Source organism: Pteropus vampyrus, unplaced genomic scaffold (genome assembly GCF_000151845.1).
Source record: "Pteropus vampyrus isolate Shadow unplaced genomic scaffold, Pvam_2.0 Scaffold74, whole genome shotgun sequence".
Lineage (NCBI taxonomy): Eukaryota > Metazoa > Chordata > Mammalia > Chiroptera > Pteropodidae > Pteropus > Pteropus vampyrus.
In genome coordinates this window covers 1,017,186-1,041,859 of record NW_011888855.1, presented here as the reverse complement: position 1 = coordinate 1,041,859, position 24,674 = coordinate 1,017,186, and the positions used below count along the sequence as shown (strand labels likewise).

General features: G+C 35.3%; 1 protein-coding gene and 1 pseudogene across 7 annotated transcripts in view; one reads left to right on the top strand and one right to left on the bottom strand.

The window, feature by feature from the left end:
• Nucleotides 1-24,674, top strand: part of NSD1 (nuclear receptor binding SET domain protein 1) — a 138,336-nt gene that overhangs the window by 75,992 nt on the left and 37,670 nt on the right. For all 7 annotated transcript variants that reach the window (XM_023531860.1, XM_023531862.1, XM_011362215.2 and 4 more), the window contains 4 exons: nucleotides 14,271-14,395; nucleotides 17,125-17,395; nucleotides 18,611-18,720; nucleotides 23,195-23,270. In XM_023531860.1, coding sequence (XP_023387628.1) covers nucleotides 14,271-14,395; nucleotides 17,125-17,395; nucleotides 18,611-18,720; nucleotides 23,195-23,270 — 582 coding nt within the window. The remainder of the gene's footprint in view (nucleotides 1-14,270; nucleotides 14,396-17,124; nucleotides 17,396-18,610; nucleotides 18,721-23,194; nucleotides 23,271-24,674) is intronic.
• Nucleotides 6,122-6,237, bottom strand: LOC111741221 (annotated as a pseudogene).

Here is a 24,674-nt window from a genome sequence, read left to right as displayed (position 1 = left end):
TAAAAAAATAAATATTCAGTCACGCTCACCACCCTCAGTCTCAGTCCCTGTCAGTGGTAGCAACAGTTTCAGTAGCGTTTGCTCAGATTCCCCTGGGGCTCCACGGTGTTCTGGTCTTGGAGGGTATGGGGGAAGGGGCCCTCTGGTTTAGGGGATGAGTACTGTGGCTTAGCCTCAAGTCCAAGGCTTGTAATAATCAACTGTTGTTTCTCTGCCATCCCTGCTGCTCTGCTATCCCCACTTCTCTGCTTTCTGCCCTGATGCTTGGGCACTGCCACCAGCTGCATGGAGCTCACCACTTTTCCAGGCAGGGCTGTTCAGGGAACTCATTGTACCTTCTCCCCTGCCCCTCTTTCCTGCAGGGGGCTTCAGCTGAGAGAGGCAGCTTCTTTGTTTCTCCCACTTACTGCCCTACTTCTGGGATCCTGACCTGTGGTAGCTCATATGTGCAGATCTCACGGCCAGACATGTTGGTGTGCAGTTTGGGTAGAGCTTTTTTATTTTTTATTTTTTTAGTTTTAGATGTTTAGCTTATTGTTTCAAGGAGAAAGATCTGGGGACGTCTCTCACTTTGCCATGTTTCTGATGTCACTCCTTGAAATGTTTTTCATTTGTGGTTTTAGTTATTTGTATCTTTTTGTCATTGTTAATCTAGCTAAGATTAATGTCAGTTTTGATTTTTTTTTCAAAAAACAACTCTTAGTTTTGTTGATACTTTTTAAAATTCTCTATTTTGTTTATCTCTATTTTAATACTTATTCCTTCCTTCTGCTAACTCTGAGTTTAGGTTATTCTTTTTTCTTATTCTCAAAGGTGTAAAGTTAGGCTGTTGATGTGGGATCTTTTTTTTCTTAATGTAGGCACTTCCTGCTATAAACTTTCTTTTTAGTGCTTTAGTATCTGATAAGTTTTGGCATATTGTGTTTTCATTTTCATTTATTTCAAGATATTTTCTAATTTTAGGGAGATTTTTTTCCCCCTAACACATTGGTTCAAGAATGAGTTAATTTCTACATATTTTGAATTTTCCAGTTTTCCAACTGCTGTTCATTTATAGTTTATTCCATTGTTATTGGAAAAGATACTGGTATGATTTCAGTCTTAAATTTGTTAAGACTTGTTTTGTGGTCTATCCTGTGATTACCCTGGAGAATAGTCTGTGTGTGCTCGGAAAGAATGTGTATTCTATACATGTCATCTAAGATCAGTTGGTCTATAGTGATGTTCAAATTCTCTGTTTTCATATTAATTTTCTACATGGTAGTTCTAATCATTCATTATTGAAAGCTGGGTATATAATATACTACTGTTTCACTGTCATTTCTGTCAGTGTTTGCTTCATGTATTTCAATTATCTGATGTTATGTGTATTTATATTTATAATTGTTATCTTCTAAAATGTGTTCAAAATTATTTATCTTCCTAGGGAATTGACCCTTTTATCATTATATAATCTTATTTATGTCTTACATTAGTTTCGACTCAGGTCCATTTTGTCTAGTAAGGCCACCTCTGCTCTCATTTGTAATATCTTTTTATATCCTTCCAGTGTCAGTCTACATATGTCTTTACATCTAAGGTGGTATAACTTGTAGAGAGGATATACTTGCATCTTGTTTTTTAATCCATTCAGCCTGCTGTCTTTTGGTTGAGTTTAATCCATTTACATGTAAAGTAATTTTTGAGAAGAAAGGACTCAGTTGTCATTTTGTTAATTGTTTCTGTCTTGCAGCTGATTTGTCCTTTTCCTCGCTTGCAGCCTCCTTTGTCTTTTTTTGTGTTGATATTCTTTGATTTATTTCTCATTTTATATATCTTCTGTAGGCATTTTCTTTGTGATTACTGTGGAGTTTACATAAAACATAACAATGTATTTTAATCTTCTAACAATGTAACTTCAGCAGTATGCAAAAACTCTTCACTCTTATTTCGTTATTGATGTTGCAGATAACATCTTTACACATTGTATATTCATTCACATAGTTTTATAGTTATTTTTTATTCTTTTAAATTCTGTTTCCAGCTTTAAAAGTGCTTTGTGTATCACCATTACAGTATTATATTTGTCTATATATTTACCTTTATCATCTATTTTTATATTTTTACATGCTTTGATGTCACTGTCTTAAAGTCCTCAAGTTGCAGGATTCCCTGCAGCACTTCTTGTAAGCCAGGTCTAGTGGTTATGAACTCAGCTTTTGTTTTAGAAAGTCTGTTTCGCCTTCATTTTTGAAGGACAGTTTTGCCAGATACAGTATTCTTGGTTGGCAGTTTATTTTAGCACTTTGACTATATCGTTTTACTCCCTTATAGAGTATAAGGTTTCTGCTGAGAAATCTGGTCATAATCTAGTGTGAGCTCCTTTGTCTTTGACTGTTATATTTTTTCACTGCTTTTAAGATTTTTCTCTTCAGCTTTGTCTTTTTACAGTTTGATTATAATGTATCTTTGTGTGGGCCTCTTCGAGTTCATCCTGGTTGGGATCTTGAGCTTCTGAATTTGAATGTCCATTTCCTGCTTCAGATTTTGGAAGTTTTTGGCCATTATTTATTCAAATAATTTCCCTGTCCCTTTCTTTCTCTCCTCCTTTTAGAACTTCCATAATGTATATATTGTTCCACTTGATAAAGTCCATAAGCTCCTTATGCTTCACTTTTCTTCACTTTTTTCTTTTCGTTCCTCTGACTTGGTAATTTCAAATGACTTGATTCCATCCTATGCTTGATTAAGTTGGCTGTTGAATCTCTAGTGAATTTTTCACTCAGTTACTATATTTAGCTCCAGAATTTGGTACTTTTTTATAGTTTCTAACTCTGTCGATATTCTCATTTGTTCATGTTACTGTTTTTCTGATTTCTTTTACATATATCTGTGTTCTCTTGTAGATCATCAATCTTTAGGACAATTATTTGAGTTTTTTGTCTGATTATTCATAGATCTCTGTTACTTTATGGTTGATTTCTGGAAGTTTATTTAGATTCTTTGATTGGGCCATGTTTTCCTGTTGCTTCAACATACTTGGTGATTTTTTTTTTTTTTTTTTGGCTGAGTTTTATGCATTGAATAAACAACCACTTCTCCCAGTTTTTATGGACTGGCTTCAAACAGGGGGAGACTCACCAATCATCTCCTCTAGAAATTCTGGGGACCACTGGAACCTTTTTTGGAGGATGGCCTTTTCTGGGCCTGAGTGTATAATTTCCTTATTAGAGAGGTTTGCCCATTTCTTTTTCAGGAGCTTTTAATCTTTTGCTCCCTCTAGTGTCTTTTTACAGTACTACAGGTTCAGTGGTACAACAAGATTCCATACTCTCATTATCAGTGTACTCCAGGTGTTCAAAGCATGCTCACTCTCCATCAATTCCTAGAAGCAGGTGAGACAGATATTAGTCCCTTGAGGAGTTCTTCGAAAATCTGGATTGCCACATGCTTGTCCACTCTTCCCCTCCCTTTGTAGAGAGAAGCCATGAGTTCATTGCCTTCTGATCTTACTTACCAAGCTGTGTTGGCTTCTATCTGCTTCAATGCAGACACTCTGGTTTCATAGCATGCTGCCTACTGTCTCTGTTTTCAGCATTCTCCAGTGATCCAAACTATTCAGGTTCTGTTAGTGCTTCCAGTCGGGTCGGACACATGTGCTGCCTCCCTCCCCTCTCCCTGGAGCCATGGGGGTGGGAGCTCCGCTATGCTTGCTTTGGGAGTGACAATCTCAGATAAAGTGAATTGGTTCTTTTAACTCATTTCATTGCAGTTGTTTTTGGCTTTGCACTTTGCCTGGGGTACTGCAACTTCTTAACTGGTTTCTAGAGTACCTGTTAAGGTATTTGGAGGCATATATTGTTAATTTGGAGTATCTGCGGGAAATAGCCTGGGGAGTTAATATTTTGCCATTTTGCTGTTGTCACTTTTGCTTTATGTCATTTTAATGACAGTATCCATTGTATCAAAAAATATTTTATTCTTTTGTAGGTTGATAGACATTTGGATTGTTTCTACTTTAAGAATTTCTTACATCCTCTAGATATAATCCATTATTAGATATGATTTACAAATGTTTTCTCCATTTTGTGAGTTTACCTTTTACAGTCTTGATTATATGTTTTGAAGCACAAACATTTTTAATTTTGAAGAAGTCTGTTTCATCTATTAATTCTTTGGTTGCTGGTGCTTTTGCTTTCATAATCTTAGTGTAACCATTGCCTAAACCAGTTCTCTCAGTACCATTTATGGAAAAAGGTATTCTTTTCCCCATTGAATGGTCTTGACACCCTAGATGAAAATTTGACCATCAATGTGATGGTTTATTTCTGGGCTCTTCATTTCTTTCTCTTGATGTATTTGTCTATCTTTATGACAAAGTACCACAAAGTCTTAATTACTCTATCTCTGTAGTAATTAATTATTATAGCTTTGAAATTGGAAAAACACATCCTTCAGCTTTGTTCTTTTTCAAGATCATTTTGGCTCTTGTAGATCCTTTGCAGCGGTTTCCAATCTTTTTGGCACCAGGGACTGGCTCTCCTATGAGAATCTAACGTCTGATGATTTGAGGTAATGCTTAGGTGGTGATGCTAGCGCTAGGGAGCGGTTGTAGATACAGATGAAGCTTCACTTGCTTGCCTGCCGGCCCACACTCCCCTCCTACTGTGCGGCCAGGTTCCTAACAGCCCACAAACCAGTACCAGTCCTCAGCCTAGCGGTTGGGGACCCCTGTTTACAGTATTCTGCAAAAAGACAGCTGGGAATTTGATGGGGATCGTGTTGAATATGTAGGTCACTTTGGGCAGTGTTGCTGTTGTAACAGCATTCAGGTTTCCAAACTGGAGGTGATGGCTGTCCATTAATTTAGGTTGTCTTTCATCTTTTTCAACAATGTTTCGTAGTTTTCAGTGTACAAGTGTTTCACTATGTTTGTTCAATTTATTCCCAAGTATTTTATTCTTTTTTGATGTTATTATACATGAAATTGTTTTCTGAATTACATTCTTGGATTGCTTATTACAAGTTTATAGAAATACAGTTGATTTTTGTATATCGATCTTGTATGTTGCAACCTTGCTGAACTCATTTTTTATACTTCTAATTGTTCTATTGTGAATCCCTTAGGATTTTCTATATGCATGATTATGTCAGTAGCTAATACAGATAGTTTTATACATCTTTTATAATCTGGATGCTTTTTATTTATTTTTTTCTTTCCTTTTTGCCCTAGTGAGAGCTTCCAGTGCAGTGTCGAAGATAAGTATAGTGAACAAGCATTGTTGTCTTGTTCCTGATCTTAGGGGGAAAACATCCAGTTTTTCACCATTAACTATGATTTAGCTATGATGTTGATCAATGGCCTTTCAGGTTGAGAAAGTTCCCTTCTATACCTAGTTAGTTTAGTTTTTCAGATAATTTTTGTGTCTATTGAGATGATCATTCCTTTTTTTTTTATAGTAACATGATATACTAATTACATTGACTTTATTCTTAAAATTAAAAAATTTTTCTATTATAGTTGACATTCAATATTATATTAGTTTCAGGTGTACAGCATAGTGGTTAGACATTTATATAACTTACAAAGTGATTCCCCTGATATGTCTAGTACCGATCTCATACCATACACCATTATTACAGGATTATTGACTATATTCGCCTAGGTGTACTTTATATCCCTGTGACTATATTGTAATAGCAGATTTGTACTTCTTAATACTTTCCTCTTTTTTACCTAGCTCCCAACCCCCCTCCCATCTGACAACTATTAGTTTATTCTCTGTATCTATAAATTTGTTTATTTTGGTCTTTAGATTCCACATATGAGTGAAATCATATGGTGTTTGTCTTTCTCTGACATTTCTTTTAGCATAATACCCTATAAATAGGTTCATCTATGTTCTTGCAAATGATAAAATTTTATTTTTTTATGGCCAAGTAATATTCCATCGTATATATGTACCACATCTTTATCCATTCATTTTTTGATTGGAGCATTTAATCAATTTACATTTAAAGTATTTATTTATTTTATTTTTTAAATTTATTTTATTTTATTTTTTTAGGCTAGGCAACCCTTGGTTGACCTCACAGATTGCAAGGACCATGTCAGCTCACAATCTTTTATTTTTATTTTTTACGCCTACAGCACCTGGTCTTAGGTGGTCTCCCATCCAAGTACTAACCAGGCCCGACCCTGCTTAGCTTCCGAGATTAGACGGGATCGGGCTTGTTCAGGGTGGCATGGCCGTAAACTAAAGTAATTATTGATAGGTATGTAGTTATTGACATTTTATTGTTTTCTGATTGTTTTTGTAATTCTTCTCTGTTTATTTCTTACTCTTGTATGTTGCTGACTTTCTGTAGTGTTGTTTGGATTCCTTTCTCTTTATTTCCTGTATATTTCTTATAGATTTTTGGTTTTTGGTTACCTTGTATTTTCTATATACCAAGCTATGTTTATAGCAGTTATTTTAAGTTAATGGTCTTTTAAATTGAAACACATTCTAAAATCACTACCATTTTTTACTAACCCCCTCTATGGTTTATGTTTTTGTTATTATTTTTTACTTTTGTGTGTGTGTGTGTGTATCCCTTATTTCACTGTTGTAATTACACCCGATCTTCCTCTAATTTTGCTTTTTCACATCTGTAGTAGCTTTAGTGTTGGTGGATCTGCTTTTATTATGTTTGACTTTGTCAGTGAAAATTTTTTCCTTTGATATATTCTTATTCATATTTTTAATTTTTTTTTTCTTAAGTCCTTTTAACAGTTTTTATAATACTGATTGGGTGGTGATGAACTTAGTTTTTTCTTGTCGGGGAAGCTCTTCATCTTTATTTAGATATCTAAATGATATCCTTGCTTAGTAGAGTAATCTTGGTTGCAGGTCCTTACTTCTCATCACTTTGAATATTTTATTGCCAATCCCTTCTGGCCTGCGGAGTTTCTGTTGAGAAATTATCTGACAGTCTTTTATCAGAGCTCCCTTGTAGGTAACTAATTGCTTTTCTCTTGTTGCTTTTAAGATTCTTTCTTTGTTTTTAAACTTCAGCATTGTAATTAGGTTGTGTCTTGGCGTGGGACTCTTTGGGTTCATCTTTTTTGGTACTCTCTCTCCTTCCTGTACTTGTATGTCTATTTCCCTCACCAGATTAGGGGAGTTTTCATTCATTATTTCGTAAATAGATTTTCAATCCCTTGCTTTCTCTCTTCTCCTTCTATTTACCCCATGGCATGAATATTGTTACATTTGATGTCCCAGTGGTCCCTAAACTATCCTCATTTTTAGAATTTTTTTTCCTTTTGCTGTTTTGATTAGGTATTTTCTGCTACCAAGTACGCCAAATCGCAGATTCAGTCCTTTGCTTCATCTAATCTGTTGATTTCATCTAATGTACTCTTCATTTCAGATATTGTATTTTTCATTTCTGACCGGTTCTTTTTATTTATTGATACACACACACACACACACACGTAAATGTATATACATATGTGTATGCATATGTATGTATGTGTGTGTGTGTGTGTATGTGTATATATATATATACATATATATATATATACATACACATTTTATGTTTCCTATTTCTTTGTTGAAGTCCTCACCATATTCATCACCTCTTTCCCTAAGTTCATTGGGTATCCTAATAACCAATGTTCCGAACTCTACATTTGGTCGATTGTTTGCCTCCATTTTGTTTAGTTCTTCTGGAGTTTTGTCCTATTCTTTTATTTGCGAAATGTTTCTTTGTCTCTCATTTTGGCTGCCTCCCTGTGTTTGTTTCTGTGTATTAGGTAGACCTGCTACATCTCTCAGTCTTGTCAGAATGGCCTTTGATAGTAGATGTCCTGTGAGGCCCAGTGTCTCAATCTCCCTATTTACCTGGGCTGGGTGCTTAAGGGTGTCCCTTGTATAGGTTGTGTTGGCATGTCAGTGGATGGGATATACCCTTAGGCTGACTGGCTGTGAGGACTCTCTGTGGCTACAGCAGACAAGCTGTTGTGCAGGTGCTGACCCCACAGAGTGGGATTCATTTTAGAGGGGCTCTGGTACATGCCGAGTGCACCCTTTGGGTGTGTCATTTGTGGTGCTAGTTGGGTAGTGCTCTGATGTGGTCTGAAGTTGGTATATTGGAGAGGCATTGGTGTAGACCAAGGTCAGCCGCTACCTGTGTCCAGCCCAGGGCCACCTGGTAGGAGTTACAAAGTGATCTCCAGTTTTAGTTGCCTGTGCTGAACTCGGAGGTTCCTGAGAGAGGCTAAGCTGTGAACTGAGGCCAGCTTCCAGTAGTGCCAGGTGTGGGGCTGCTTAGCAGGAGGTACAGGACACACTGAGGCCAGTTGTTTTCTTTGAGGTTTGTGGATCTGTGAGAGATTTTAAGAAAGTCTGCAGCATGGGACTCTCTATTGGCTTATGAAGAACAGCTGTTGAAAGAGGTTTGGCCAGTGTATGAGTTTGATGGGGTAAGGTCTCAGAGTGAGGTAAGGTGAGAGTGGTGTTAAGTTAATAGAGACTCAGATGTGGTGCCCGCATTTGCCTACTGATTGTGTGGGGGAAGGACTCAACAAAGGAACAATGGTGCCTGCCATTGTTCACAAGACAGCTGCTCCTCCAGGCCTCACCCTGAAGCCAGACAATTCAGTTTTTCCCCATATGTCTCTGGAGCTTTTTGAACTGCTCTCCCTTCTCTGGAGCTTAGTGGAGTATTTGTGAGTGAGTGTGTTTGTGCTCAGGCCCTTTAAGGGTACACCTGGCTCTACAACAGCCCTCTACCTCAGTTGAATGGACTGGACTCCCTGCTGGTTTTCATAGGCAGATCTTGTGGGTGTTCCTCTTAGCAGCACTGGTACTCCAGGTTGGGGAGCCCATTATGAGTCTGGTAACCTGTGAGCCTCAATGGGGACTTCCACAGCTAGATATCCCTCCTGATTCTCAACTGCCACACATGGGTGTGGGACCAGCCTGTTTCACTTCTCCACCCCTTCTTCCAGTCTTAACATAGCCTCTTCTTTATATCTTTAGTTATAGGGAGTTCTGTTCAGCCGGTCTTTAGGTGATTCTTAGGGGTGACTATATTCCAATAAAACTGTCTTTACAAAAACATTCCCATTGGTAGTTTACCAAACCCTAACATTTTAAAGGATTGTTCTGTATAAGTTTGGTGAGGAACAATGCATGCATTTTTGCAGGAACCTAATAGGTATGTCAGATAGAATTGCCCACATAAATTTCTAATCTTTATACTATTTGCTCGTTTTCATGTGGATATCAAAGAAATAGAACTGGAGTACTACAGCTTAGTCTTAGAAGTTTTTCTATGAGAGAAGTGAATCCAAAGATAGAATGGGGGACAGCAGCTTCAAGAGGAAACGGAAGAAAGGGAAGAAGGGATTAGCCCATGGAACCTGCTAAAAAAACAAAGGAGAGAACATAACCTGTCTAGGATTTGAGATTTAATTAGTGTGTGGGAGGGAAGGATGAGAGATATGACAATGTGACAGCATGGGGGCTTGTTTTAGTAAAAACAGAGTTTTTGGAATTTGGCCAGATTTTGGTTGAAATCATGGCCTTGCCACTTAAATAATGGACAACCTTGAATAACTTTCCTCTTTGAGCTTCAGTTACATTTTAATAAAATGGAGATATCATCACCTACCTGATAGGTTGAAATGAGGATTAGAGATTTATGAATGTTACATGGCTGAACAAGTGACTTGCACACAGTATACCTGTTATTCACTATCATTTCTTTGATCTTATTTCTCTTTTAAAATATCATTGATGTCTGAAAACTCGGATGCCGTGTTTAATGGGAATATATTTGCCTCAGAGCATGAGGTTGATGATAATTACATCAGCTGTCATAGGTACAGATGCATATTTATTCCAAGATGTATTTTGGCTATTTTTTTTGTCTCCAAGAGAGATTTTTCAGACATTATTATTTGAGGGGAACATTTTAAGTAATTGCTTGGCTTGTGATTTTAACTTCTTTTGAAATGCTTTGGGAAAACTCCAATTCAGGTTACTTACAGGTTTATTGTCTGAGATCCAGTGGTTGCAAGGTTTAACTAGCTTCATAATTGTATTGAGAGATCTGTTGGTATACAATTTTTATAACTTGCCGTTTCTACCATTTTATAAAGATTTTTTTAGAGCAACTTTATGTACACAGCAAAATTGAGGGGAAGGTGCAGAGATTTCCTATATACCCCATGTCCCCACACATACATAGCCTCCCTCATTGTCAGTATGCCCCAACGAAAGAGTGATACATTTGTTACAATCAATGAACCTACACTGACACATCATAATCAAAGTCCACAGTTTACCTCATATCTTAGGATTCATTCTTGGTGTTGTACATTCTGTGGATTTGACAAAGGTATAATGACATGTGTCCATTATTGTGTTATTCATAGTATTTTAACTACCCTAAAAATCCTCCATGCTCTGCTATTCATCCTTCTCTTCCTCCTGCCCCTTATTCCAACTTCCTGGCAACCACTTTCTACAGTCTTCATAGTTTTGCCTTTTCCAGAATGTCATATAGTTGGAATCTTTCATACAGTATTTAACCCTTTCAACTTGGCTTTTTTCACTTGGTAAAAAAGCCAGGTTTCTTTCATCTCTTTTCATGGCTTAACAGCTCATTTCTTTTTAGTGCTGAATAATATTCCATTGTCCGAATGTACCACAGTTTATCAATTCACTTACATCTTGGTCGTTGCCAAGTTTTGACAATTAGAAATAAAGCTGCTATAAAAAAATCCTTGTGCAGGTTTTTGGGTGGACATAAGTTTTCAGTTCCTTTTACATTAACTTTAAACAAGCAAAATGGTATATTACTACTGTTTATTACTGTGAAATTATAGCAGTTTTAATTAGTGTAAAGAAATTATTTTCTTGTCTCATTCAAAGGTTTATGGCTTATTTCCATATATGCTGCCCAAGGAGTAAGAGCCTTTGCCAAGCTTGCCTGAGACCTTTTCTTTTTAACCTCAACTTTTGCGTTCCTTTTATTGAGACAATATCAGCTTTGTTGCATTCAGCTGAAGTAGGAACAGCTTCTTCTGAGATCATTATATCATAAAATGCCTCTTGCCTCTTGAGTAGATTGTATCCTGCTCATTCTTTAGTCATTACCTTCTGCTCCCAAAGAGCTTACAGTATAGTAAAATGATTATAGCATATTGAGTATATTCAGGTTTTTATAATAAGGGAAATTATAATACGTATTTGTTTTACCATTAATTCAAAGAAAAAATGCTATGATACTTTGATATTTTGACCACAAAACATGACAAGAGGTTTTTTAAAAGCAAGTACCCCAAAGTCTATATTTTTATATTATTCTTATTGACATACATAGTATACATTTTTTACATCATCGAAGTAGTGATATATAATTATATACATTTTTAAAAATTAAGTTTACTGGGGTAACATTGGTTAATACAATTATATAATTTTCAGGTGTACATTGTCATTTGACATCTGTATATTCTATGGTGTGTTTACCACCCAAAGTCCAGTTTCCTTCAGCTACCATATATTTGATCCCCTTTACCCACTTTATCCTTACCCTAAACCCTATATTTGACACCCTTTATACCGTCTACCTCCCCCCTTCTCTCTCACCCCACTGGTAACCACTAGCCTATAGTCCATGTCCATGAATCTCTGTTTGTCCTGCTCATTTGTTGCTTTTAGGTTTATATCCCACATATAAGTGATATGTGATTTTCAACTTTTTCAGTCTGGCTTATTTTGCTTAGCATGATTATCTCGAGGTCCATCCATGTTGTTGCAAATGGCAGTATTTCATCTCTTCTTATGGCTGAGTAATATTCCATTGTATATATGTACCACAGCTTCTTTATCCAGACATCTATCATAGGATACTTTGGTTGCTTCCATGTCCTGGCCACTGTGAATAATGCTGCTATGAACATTGGTGTGTAAATATCTTTTTGGATATGGATTTTCAAGTCTTTGGGTAAATACTCAGTAGAGAGATTGCTGGATCATATGGTAGATCAAGTCTTAGTTTTTTTGAGGAACCTCCATACTGTTTTCCATAGTGGCTGTACCAATTTGCAGTCCCACCAGTAGTGTAGGAGGGTTCCTTTTTCTCCACATCCTCTCCAACATTTGTTATTATTTGTCCTGTTGATCATAGCTATTCGAACAGGTATGAGATGGTATCTCATTGTGGTTTTGATTTGCATTTCCCTAATAGCTAGCAATGTTGAGCATCTTTTCATATATTTGTTGGCCATTTGTATGTCCTCTGGGGAGAAGTGTCTGTTTAGGTCCTCTGCCTATTTTTTGATTGGATCATTTTTTTATTGTTATTGAGTTGTATGAGTTCTTTGTATATTTTGGATATTAAGCCCTTATCTGAGGCATTGCTTACAAATATATTTTCCCATTTGGACGGTTGTCTCTTTACATTGTTGACGGTTTCTTTTGCTGAGCAGAAGCTTTTTAGTTTGATGTAGTCCCATTCATTTATTTTTGTTTTTACCTACCTTGCCTTTGAGGACAAATTCATAAAATCCTCTTTAAGTCCAAGGTCCTTGATTCCTGTTTTATATTCAGGCCCTTAATCCATTTTGAGTTAATTTTGGTGTGTGGTGATAGACAACAGTCTAGTTTCATTCTTTTCCCAGCACCATGTATCGAAGAGGCTTTCCTTTCTCCACTGTATGTTTTTGGCTTCTTTGTCGAAAATTATTTGCCCATATAAATATGGATTTACTTCTGGACTCTTGATTCTGTTCCGCTGGTCTGTGTATCTGTTTTGCTGCCAATACCATGCCGTTTTGATTACTGTCGCTTTGTAGTATAATTTGAAGTCGGACAGAGTGATGCCTCTTTCTCAGGATGGCTTTGGCAATTCGGGGTCTTTTGTGCTTCCATACAAATCTGATAATTTTTTGTTCTATTTCTTTAAAAAATGCTTATGAGATTTTGATGGGGATTGCATTAAATCTGTATAATGCTTTAGGTAATATGGTCATTTTAATTATGCTGATTCTTCCAATCCAAGAACACAGAATATCTTTCCATTTCTTTGTATCTTCTTTGGTTTCTTTTAATAGAGTCTTATAGTTTTCATTATATAGGTCCTTCTCTTGTTTCGTTAAATTTATTCCTAGGTATTTTATTCTTTTTGTTGCAATTGCAAAAGGAATTATTTTTTCCACTTCTTTTTCTAACACTTCATTATTAGAGTATAGGAAAGCTATGGATTTTTGAACATTGATTTTGTATCCAGAGACTTTACTGTATTTGCTTATTGTTTCTAGTAGTGTTCTTGGGGAGTCTTTAGGGTTTTCTATGTAGAGAATCATGTCATCCGCAAATAGTGACAGTTTGACTTTTTCGTTTCCTATTTGGATGCCTTTTATATCTTTCTCTTGTCTGATTGCACTTGCTAGGACCTCCAATGTTATATTGAATAACAGTGGCAATAGTGGACAGCCTTGCTCTGTTCCTGATCTTAGAGGAAAGATTTTTAGTTTTTCACCATTAAATATAATGTTGGCTGAGGGTTTGTCATAGATGGCCTTTATTATATTAAAGTACTTTCCTTCTATTACCGATTTTGTTAAGTGTTTTGATCATAAATGGATGCTGTATCTTGTTGAAGGCTTTTCCTGCATCTATTGATATGATACGATTCTTATTTTTTAATTTTTGTGGTGTGTCACATTAATTTATTTGTGTATGTTGAACCATCCCTGTGCCTCTGGGATGAAGCCCACTTGATTGTGGTGTATAATATAATTCCGTATTTTGGTACTTCTTTTTAGAAATATTTGTTTTTTAATGTGAAACTCACTGCAACCAACCATGATAGGAAGTGTGCAGAGTGCTTTTGAAATTCATGTGGTAGTCTGAACACCCATCTAATATTCTGCATATTCCAGACAGATGTTATTTAAAATAATTCAAGAGGTATTTTACGAATTTACTTGATTTAGAATCTGTATTCTAATGTTAGCTTTATCTGTCAATGTAGGACACTAGTTTCAATTTAATCTTTTCTGTAAGATCAGATGGCCTGTCTGAATCTATAGAGCACCAACCTCTCCTCCCCCCACTCCAACTTTTTATATGATAAACCATAGCATTTTTAGTCTCTTGGAGCTTAAGCCAGATGTTTCTGAGAGTTTCCCATCTCTGTACCTTTGGAAGTGCAGCGATGTCTGCATGAAAACAGTGGGTTTTCCTCTAACTTTTTAGTTAATGCTGAACTTGTTTCTCCTCTTTTAGCTGTGAGGTCAGAGAAGAAACGCCTTAGGAAGCCAAGCAAGTGGCTTCTGGAATATACTGAAGAATATGATCAGATATTTGCTCCTAAGAAAAAACAGAAGAAAGTACAGGAACAAGTGCACAAGGTATGTTCTAATCTTTTATTAGTCCTTTTAGCATGCTGCAATTTTGCCTTCAATATCATATTTTGTCTTTAAGGGACAATAATTTACTTAACTAAGATCTTTTTCAGTTTTTTACCTCTAGCTTCTGGCACAGTACTTAGCATATGCTAGTTAAACAGGAAGCGTATAAATGAGTCTTTGTACTCTGTGTGTGTGTGTGTGTTTCCCCCTTTGTTTTCAAAGTGTATGGAGAGATATAGAAATATTGTTATGATAAAATGTTTTGTAATGTAGTATGATTCTAATTTTAAAAAAAAATTATGATACCTTATTTGCTTAATTTTTAAATTCAGTTTCTTTAAATTGAAGTATTTGAAAGTAAATTAGAAACATTTTGACCTTCTACCCCTAAATAACATGCACCTCTATAAAATAGACCATTTTTCTTCATAACTGATTTAATATTATCACATCTAATAAGATCAGTTTAACTAATAACCATTCCATATTCAGATTTCTTCAACTGTCCCCTAACCTTTACGTTTGCTGTATGCAAATCCAGTCTAGGACTACACATTGTATCTTGTTGTTGTATTTTTTTAAAACTTCAAATCCTGAAAAGTCACTTTTTTCATGACCTTATTTATCTAAGCAATGTGAGTAACAGATTTGGATCATCCACTTTCTAATCTTGATGTGTGTGCTTGCTTCCTAATAGGTGTCACTAAGCTTGTTTCTCTATTCTCTATTTCCCTTTGAGAGTTATAACTGATAATTTGATAAAGTTAAACATTTTAAGGTAGATTACATCATAGGTGTTACTGCGCCATATTGCATGATATTAGAAAGTATTTAACATCAGTTGTTCACAGTGGTGACTGATTCCTCTCTTTTAAGCTATGTTTTACCTCTTTTGATCAAGAAGTAGTATGTGAGTAATTACTTTGGCTCAAAGAATGTCCTGTTCCCCATCAGCCATTTCTCTGATGGCTTTTAAAAATATCAATTGAAGATCCTTGCCTACATCAAATTTCATTAGGAATTATAAAATAGACTTAATTTATATTTTATTATTTCTTCTATTTTTATTAGCTGACAGTCTTAACTGAACCCTTTTATTGACCTGAAATACATGAAAGGTGGAATATTTGCTTACTTCTTTCCCTTTTATTTACCAACTTAACATTAGGAGGAGTTCGTTATTAGCTGCTTTAATTGGTGACATTAAGGGTTTTTTTCTTTCTTTCTTTTTTTGGATTATCACTATGGCCTTAAATGAATTTTTATAGCATCAGTGTATCTCAATCAACTGCTTTTTCTCCCCTTTTTAAAAAATTAAAAGTAAAATACATAAAGTAGTCCCCTATTTCTGCGGTTTCAGTTACCCATGATCAGAAGATTTAAATGGAAAATTTCAGAAAAAACAATTCATAAATTTTAAATCGGGTGCTGTTCTGAGTAGTGTAATGAAATCTCATGCCATCCTGTTTTGTCTTTTTCGGGATGTGACTGATTTATTTTTTGTCCAGCGTATCCACTCTGTACACGATACTCACCCTTAATCCCTTAGTAGCCCACTTGGTTATCAGATCAGCTGTCGCGGTATTGCATTGCTTGTGTTCATATCACCTTTAATTTATTTAATAATGATTACAAAGTGCAAGAGTAGTGATGCTGGCAGTTCATATATGCCAAAGAGAAGCAGTAAAGTGCTTCCTTTAAGTGAAAAGGTAAAAGTACTCAAGGTGGAAGAAAGTCATGCTGGGGTTACTAAGATCTATGGTAACAATGAATCTTTTATCTTTGAAATTGTAAAGAAGGAAAAAGAAATTCATGTTGTTGTTGCACCTCATGCAGAAGTTATGGCCATGATGCATAATGAGTGCTTAGTTAAGATGGAAAAGGCATCAAATTTGTGGGTGGAAGACATGAACAGAAAATGTGTTCAATTGATGGCAATGTGTTACACCAGAAAGCATTTAGCCTGTACAAAGACTTCAGCAAGGGATCCCCTGAAATGAATGATACAGGCCATTTACTGCAAGTAAGGGAATCAGGAATAGGTTTGGTATTTTATCATCTCACATCATCTCAAGAAGAAGGGTGAGTACAGTACAATTAGATATTTTGAGAGAAACCACATTCACTTAACTTTTATTATAATATATTATAATTATTTTTATTATTAGTTATTGTTAATCTCTTACTATATCTAATTTATAAATTAAACTTTATCATACTTTTATATGTATAGGAAAAAATGGTATATATAGGGTTCAGTATTATCCAGGGTTTCAAGCATCCACTGGGTGTCTTGGATCATAGCCCTCGTTGATAAGGGGTGACTACTGTATAACATAAAATTTATAATTTTAACCATGTTTAAGTGTACAGTTCTGTGGCATTAAGTATATTCACATGGTTTTGCAATTGTCACCACCATTAATCATCTTCAGAACTTTTTCATGGTCTATTTTAAATTTCTATTTGTAAAAACTTCCTATTTACCCCTCCCCCCAACCCCTGACAACCACTATCCTATTTTCTGTCTGTATGAATTTTACTATTCTAAGTACTTCATATAAGTGGAATCGTACAGTATTTATTCCTTAACTATCTTATTCCACTTAGCAAAGTCTTCAGGGTTCAGCATGTGTCACAATTTCATTTTTTTTTAAGTGCATTATTCTTTTTGACACTCAAATTACAACTTTGGCCTATGGATTTTTTTTTTTATTTCTTGCTCTTAGGTAAGTTCCCGCTGTGAAGAGGAAAACCTTTTAGCACGAAGTCGATCTAATGCTCAAAACAAGCAGGTGGATGAGAATTCTTTGATTTCAACCAAAGAAGAGCCTCCAGTTCTTGAAAGGGAGGCTCCATTTTTGGAAGGGCCCTTGTCTCAGTCAGAACTTGGAGGTGGACATGCTGAGTTGCCACAGCTGACCTTGTCTGTGCCGGTGGCTCTGGAAGTCTCTCCACGGCCTGCCCTTGAGTCTGAGGAACTGCTAGTTAAAACAACAGGTAAGTGAGTGATTGGATATGATTTTCAGTAAGTGAGTGGATATGATTAGAGGAAGCAGGAGATTTTAGTATGTTTTCATGGAAAGCCAGTAGTGTATCTCTATATAATAAACTACCTACTTTCGGCCTGAGAAATGCTGGCAAATAAATGTATTTACTGACCATAAATTGGTGGGTCACTGTTAAGACATATTTTTTAAAAATTTTCTCCTGATTCTTTTGTTGCCCTTCACTGTATGAATCGACACCAGGATTACAGGGATTTCAGAAAGGGTACTGCATGCAATGGAATAATAAGCACATGAAACTCATGCTTCCTATACTGGCTGCTCTGATCCTTGTGTTACCTGGGAAATTGTTTAACTTCTGAACATGTTTCCTTGTGTATAATTTCCTCAGTGTAATTTACCTGACTGACACATTGTAAGAAGCTAAATGCAAATATTTTCTTGAAATGAATTAACAATTACTTTTCACTTTGTCATTCTTTGTATCCATGCCACCTAATGAGAGTTGGATCTAAACATACTGTCTCTAATTCATCTTCTGACTACAGAATATTTTAATCAGCCTAGGAAAATTTTGGCTATAATTTTTTATATTCCCAAGAATACCTTGTGATGTTATTTCTTTTAAAAAAAGTATCCCAGTTGTGTTTAATCAAGTAAGGCAGAATCAAAAAGACTTTAAATAGAATGATAAAGATAGTTATAATCTCATTACTTATTATGTGCCCAACTCTGTTATTAGGCTCTTTTATATAATTTTAAGAGCAATACTACAAAGTAAATAAATGTCTTTCATTTATTGAGGAGCAGAACAGAAATTCTAATCCTGGCCCATTTATACCCAGAATTCAGGCTCTACTTCACCTCACTTCTCCTTTTGTCCTTAGAACCAATGAATTTCTATAAAGGCCGTTCTGCCCTTTTGATTTCTCTCTTAGTTCTTTGGTGATTTACACACACACACACACACACACACACACACACGAACATCCTTATATTAGTTTGTCTCTATTGAGAATTATTTTCTTGTTTTATGTTAACTAACAATTTGGAGTAAATCCCTATGCTGTCCTTCCTAATAAGATGATGAAAAAAACATTAAAAAAAAAAAATACAGTGATTCATTTTTGTGTGGTATATAGATTTTTTTAAATTAGCTTGTGCCCAGTTTCTAAATAATCTAATGAGAAGATAACGTGTGTTTCAGGAAATTATGAAAGTAAACGTCAGAGAAAACCAACTAAGAAACTTCTTGAATCAAATGATTTAGACCCTGGATTTATGCCCAAGAAAGGGGATCTTGGCTTTTCTAAAAAGGTATGTTATTTTAGTCAATTCAAACGATGCACAAAAACAAAGAAATTACAGAATGCCATCATATACTTGGTCAGTCTGAGAGATCTTGTATTAAGGGCTGTTTTGCATTTTTGCGGACATGCAGATCATTTGGTTTTAGGTTTCTTTCAAATGAAAATGAAAAATCACTTTTACGATGGAGTAAAGGTTGTGTTTGTTATAATTTATTTTCTGGGCTCAAAACCTGTTACCTGATATCTACTTCACTTCTGTTTCTACAAGCCACTGACTGACTCATATCTCATTGCCCTGTCTGTATAATACCTCAGAAAAGACCTAGCTCATCTATAATCCAGGCAGAAACATTTAAACTTAAATTTTTGAGTTCGCAGAGTTGGTTTTCATTATCCAAGGAAGGCATCATTAAATAGTAGATGGAAATAGAAAATTGTTTTTTAATTCTATAATGGATAACAGCTGAATATTGATTCCTTAGGAAAACATCTTATCTCATGTATGAGGAGTAACTTAGGGTAAATGTTAGAATTTCAATTGTAGGATGCATATATTTCCTATTAAAAATTTTTTTTCTTTAAAGAAAAATGCAAATTGTAATCAAATCACAAATAATTCATCAAGTTTTTGGACTTCTTTCCTTAGCTGTAGCAAACTCCTATTTTTTAATCCTACATTAAAGGCCTCTGGGTTTTGTTTTGTTAGATATTCACTCCTCTGGATTAGAGTGTAAATGTAAATTTTAATTTATTTGTGTTTGGATTCCTTGTTTTAAAAACAGCATTATATCCTTTAATTCTGTTCTTCTCAAAGCAGTCTAATGACGTGGACTTTTCAATTATTCTTAGGCTCACCTCCTGCCTTCTGAACTTTCTCTGCAGTTTTTATACCCTAGTAAGGCTGTGATAATCTCCTTCTGCAGTTCCTTCTCTTCTGGCTTTGTCTTATTCAAATCTTAGCCATTTTGCAAGATTGTTGGAAGAGGTAGAAGGGAAGGGCCAGGGAAACTGGAATTCAGTTGAATATTTTGAGCATGGAAGTGACATTGGCAATCAGATAATAAATTTAGTAGTATCATACAAGTCAGTTATGGAAGTCAGTTATGGAAGGCTGTTGCGTTACTGTTAGAGGTAAGGTAATAACAAATTTCAAAGAAAGTAAGAATTTGGGCCAGTTGAATGATTCTCCCCAAGTTTATTGAGATATAATATACATAAGTGAATGACTTAAAGGAATAAAATGAATCTTCAATGGTTTTGAGACTTGGTTACTTAAAAAATAGTGTTAATTTGTATAATCTTGCTCTGTCAAATGTAGTTTTTTTTCCTAATCTAAAATGTAGAGGCTTGTCCTGTTTGAGGGTTAATTTTTTTCCTGAAGGGATAAAAAGCATGATTTAGTTTATATACTTAATTTATGTAGGCAAATGTATCCCAGAACTCTTTTTTTTTTTTTTTTAACTGAGGTATTATTTACACCAATAAAATACATAGATCTTAATTGTTCTGTGTGATGGCTCTAGACCAGCGGTCTAGAATCTAATGCCTGATGATCTGAGGGCCGATGCTAGAGCAGGGAGTGGCTACAAATACAGATGAAGCTTTGCTGGCTTACCCACTGCTCGCTTCCTGCTGTGCAGCCCAGTTCCTTACAGGAACTGGCCACAGACTGGTACCAGTCCACAGTCTGGGGGTTTGGAACCTCTGCTCTAGACAGTTGTGTATATCATGTAAGTACCTCCCAAACTATAGGTATGCTTTATATCCATCACCCCTGAAAGTTCTCTTGGTCTTTTTTCACTCAGTTACCCATTCTCATCTTTTCCACAGGCAGTGCTTTCTTACTTTTGTCACTGTAGATTAGTTTTGCTTGTTCTCGAATGTCATATATATTGTTTTTGTTAATCTGGCTTCTTTTATTCAACATGTATTTTTGAGATCCATCCACGGGATGCTAGTCAGTTCATTCCCTTTTATTGCTAAGTGTATTCCAAGTACAATTTGCTTTATTCTTTTTCCTGTTGATATGCATTTGAAGTTTTTCATGTTTGGGCTGTTCATCATAAAGCTGATAAAGCTGATGAAAATATTCTCTCTGAGTCTTTTCATGGACAAATATTTTCATTTCTCTTGGTGTAAATACTTAGGAGTGGGATGCTGGCTCATGCATGTTTACCTTTTAAATAAGCTGCTATACACTTCTCTAAAGTTGTTGTACAACTTCACACTCCTGCTAGCAGTCTGTGAGAGTTCTATCTTCTCCACATCTTTACTAGCATTTAGTTTGTCAGTCAGTTTATATCAAGTCATTCTGGTGGAATGACTCAATGAAATGATATGTAACTATGGTTTTTATTTGTATTTCTCTAATGATTAATGATGTTGAGCACCTTAGTATGTGCCATTCCTGTTTTTTTTGAAAGTGACTCTTCAAGCATACTTAAATTTTTGGTTGAGCTATTTGTCTTTTTTATGGTTGCTTTTTAGGAGTACTTTTTATATTTGAGATATAAGTCCTTTGTCAGGTACGTGTACTGTAAATATTTTTTCCCATTGAGGCTTGCCTATTTTCTTTGTTGTCTTTGTCTTTCATGAGAAGAAATTTTTAATGTCTTTTTTTATGATTAATGCTTTGCTGTATTTATTTCAAGAATTCTTTGCCTACCCCAAGGACAGATGTTCTTGTGTTTCCTTTTAAGAGTTTTATTCTGGATTTTATTTAAGGATTAGATATAATTAATAGCTCTCTGTTAAATTTTAGCTTTTTTGGTAGGGAATTGGGCACTACAACTAAAGAAAACCAGGATTATTGGTGATGGCTAGAACCAGACACACTGGAGAGAGTGACCTTTTTTTCTGTTTTAGGAGTCCATCCTGCTATCTGACTTGGTCAGCTTCATAGTTAGGGTCCTAGTTACTTTGAGGCAAATTTTGTCATCAATTAAAGCTGTGATTCAGTTCCATTTTGGGACTACACCATGGACTACCCTGTCTGTAGATGGATCAGTCAGTGGGTTGGAGGAAGAGAGATTATCTGTCGAGGTGATGGTATAAAGTAAAGAAAGTTACTGGGCCACAGACCAGTACTGGTCTGTGGCTTGTTAAGAACTAGGCTGCACAGCAGGAGTTGAGCAGTGAGCAAGCAAGCAAAGCTTCACCTGTATTTGCAGCTTCTCCCCAGCGCTAGCATCACCGCCTCACTCCACCTCAGATCATCAGGCATTAGATTCTCATAGGAACACCAGTCCCTGGTGCCAAAATGGCTGGGGACCACTGCTGTTGTAAGACATTTAAACAAGAGTTCCTGGGTATTTTTCATTCTAAGAACAGATAGATTTTTATTCATATAGTATGTGTTTTTGGTGCTGTTATATCCATTTTAACTTAAAAATAAGTTGATGAAGTTGGAAATTAGAATATTTCCTGCATTGTTCTCTGAACATAGGTTTAGGAACATTTTAATTATTTTTGCTCTACAGCTTTTAGGTAAGTTAAACAGTGAACTATAAATTTGTTACCTAAATAATATAGAAGGTAGTTTTTAAATTATACAAATTATTTGTCTCCTGGTCTTTGGTTCCATTTCATTGGATACCTAACATTTGTTCCTTCTATTTATTTGACTTGGTTAGATTTTGGTCTACATTGGCCATGAGGGGAGTTGTATTCTTATGATTTATTAATGTATATAGTGAGCATTTGGAAATTCATAACTGTATTTTATCTTGTTTTGATCTCAAATTTTGGGAACTTTATAACAAGAATAGCATCTATTATATTGACTTTTTGTAGCCACTGAATTTTGTTTTACAGTTATGATGGGTATTTTTGTGGGAAAAGACATTTTCTTTGAATGGAACTAATTCATATGAGCATTAGTAGTACAGAAATAAAATGCATTGGGAATTACTCTCGATATCTTTAAGTGTTTTTTTTTTAAATTTTAATGTTGCTTCAATTTATATTAATTAGAAAGACACTCCATGATTCAGAGTTTTTTATTATTTAGAATTCATCAAGTAGATAAGTCCGTGTAAAATCTAATAGCTATAAATGCAATTTTAAGAAGGTAGATTTTAAATACAGGGTGGTGAGGAATAGAAATGAGTCTTTGGGTATATACCCTTTGGGTATATACCCATAGAGATGAGTCTTTGGGTATATACCCTTTCTCTTTCTCTTCTTACTTTGGTCAGAGCTGCATTTCTGTATCTGCTTTATATATTGGAAGTCTCTGGGTAAGCTTTTATTTTTTTAAATTAATATGTGGTGAGTCTTTTGGAGCATTTTTTAAAAATCTGATGTCTTTTCCTATGAAGTTTCTGTTGAACCGTTTACTGTTATCATGCTGTTCTTTTGGTTGTCAAAAAACAGCCAGGATTCTGTGTCTTTGGCAATAGACAGTTCAGCTTTTAGCATATAGCGTAAAGGGTTTATTTTCTATTTCTCTGTAAACCATGTTGCATTTTACTTATTTGTAGTGTTATGAAACTGGTCACTTGGAGAATGGCATTACTGAATCATGTGCTGTATCTCATTCTAAAGCATTTGGTGGAGGTGAGTATTTGTGAAATTTAAGAAATGTAATGCAAAATAAGTGTGAAGCACCTTGTCAATTAACTAGAAAAATTGTTAACATATGTAAGCAAGGCTAGTGGGTTGCAAATTCTAAGACTTGTTTGCCCAAAGTAATGCTTCCTGAAACTTTGTGAGACACTAGAAAATCATATCATCGTTTTCAGCTTTTATGATGAAATAAGTTAAATGGAATTAGAATTATATTAGAGTATGGAAATGTTAGGAACAATACAGAAAAATCAGCTACTTAATTTTCTTTTTAGAGAATTCTCCAGACCGCATCATTATTTTCTGGTTTTGGGTTAGTGTTTGTTTCTATAAGACAGAAAATACAGAATCTGAGTTGAGAGGGAAATTACAAATCATCTAAGCCAGTCTTTCACAAAGAGTTTTAGGTTCTTTTATCACATCTATGACCTTTGGTCAGTGAGCATATGTTTGAAAAAGAGAGTTTATCTATGAGCCTAGTCCATTGTGGTTGCTTCTTAAGGGCTTGGAAATCTTTAAGATCAAATTGGAAGCTGGCCCCTAGAACTTTTACTTGGCAATGATTTTGGTTCAGCCCACATGAGAAATGGGTAGCCCTTCCTTCATTCAATAATGGATATACTAATCATAATTTGAGCATTTACTCTACCAGGTCCTTTGTATAGAACTGTTACCGCTAATCCATCTAAGGAATTACAGAGGGTTAAGATTTATCCATATTATCCCTATTTTATAGAAGAAACATGAACATGAATGAGGTGGCAGTATTGGGGAACTAAATCCAGACTTGACCCAATTCATTACCACACTACTGTCTTGCCATTCACCCTAGATTTTCTCTGTGCCAATTCTTTTTACTAATTTTTTATCTGCCAGTGCCATTTGATTACTGTCATTCCTGAGATATTAGCCCAGATTTGAGCCCACTGTATCAGATGTGATCAGCCAGCAAAGGGTGTCACGGGTTGATTATATTTCATGTGGTCCAAAATGCATATTTTTTAAAATGTGACCCATGATTATTAAGTTTTCTAGCAAGTAAGTCTAGCAGTATATTAGCTTATTTTAACCTTGTGCACAATTATAATTCCTTAGGTTCATTAATTTGCTTTGCGTGCTTAAAAAGAACTTTCGGAATAATATCAGCTCTTACTCTATACTTTTGTGATCTAGTTTTTTGTAAAACCTAGAGCGGAATAATATCAGCTCTTACTCTATACTTTTGTGCTCTAGTTTTTTGTAAAACCTACAACCTATATTTTATCTAAATATTTCAACTTATGAGAACTTTGAACCTTTATTCTGAAGTTATAACAACTCTTCCTTTAGACTTGGGCTGTCAGCAGCTTTGATAGCAGAGCCTCTCTATCTCCGTCAGATAGTTTAAGAGAGCAC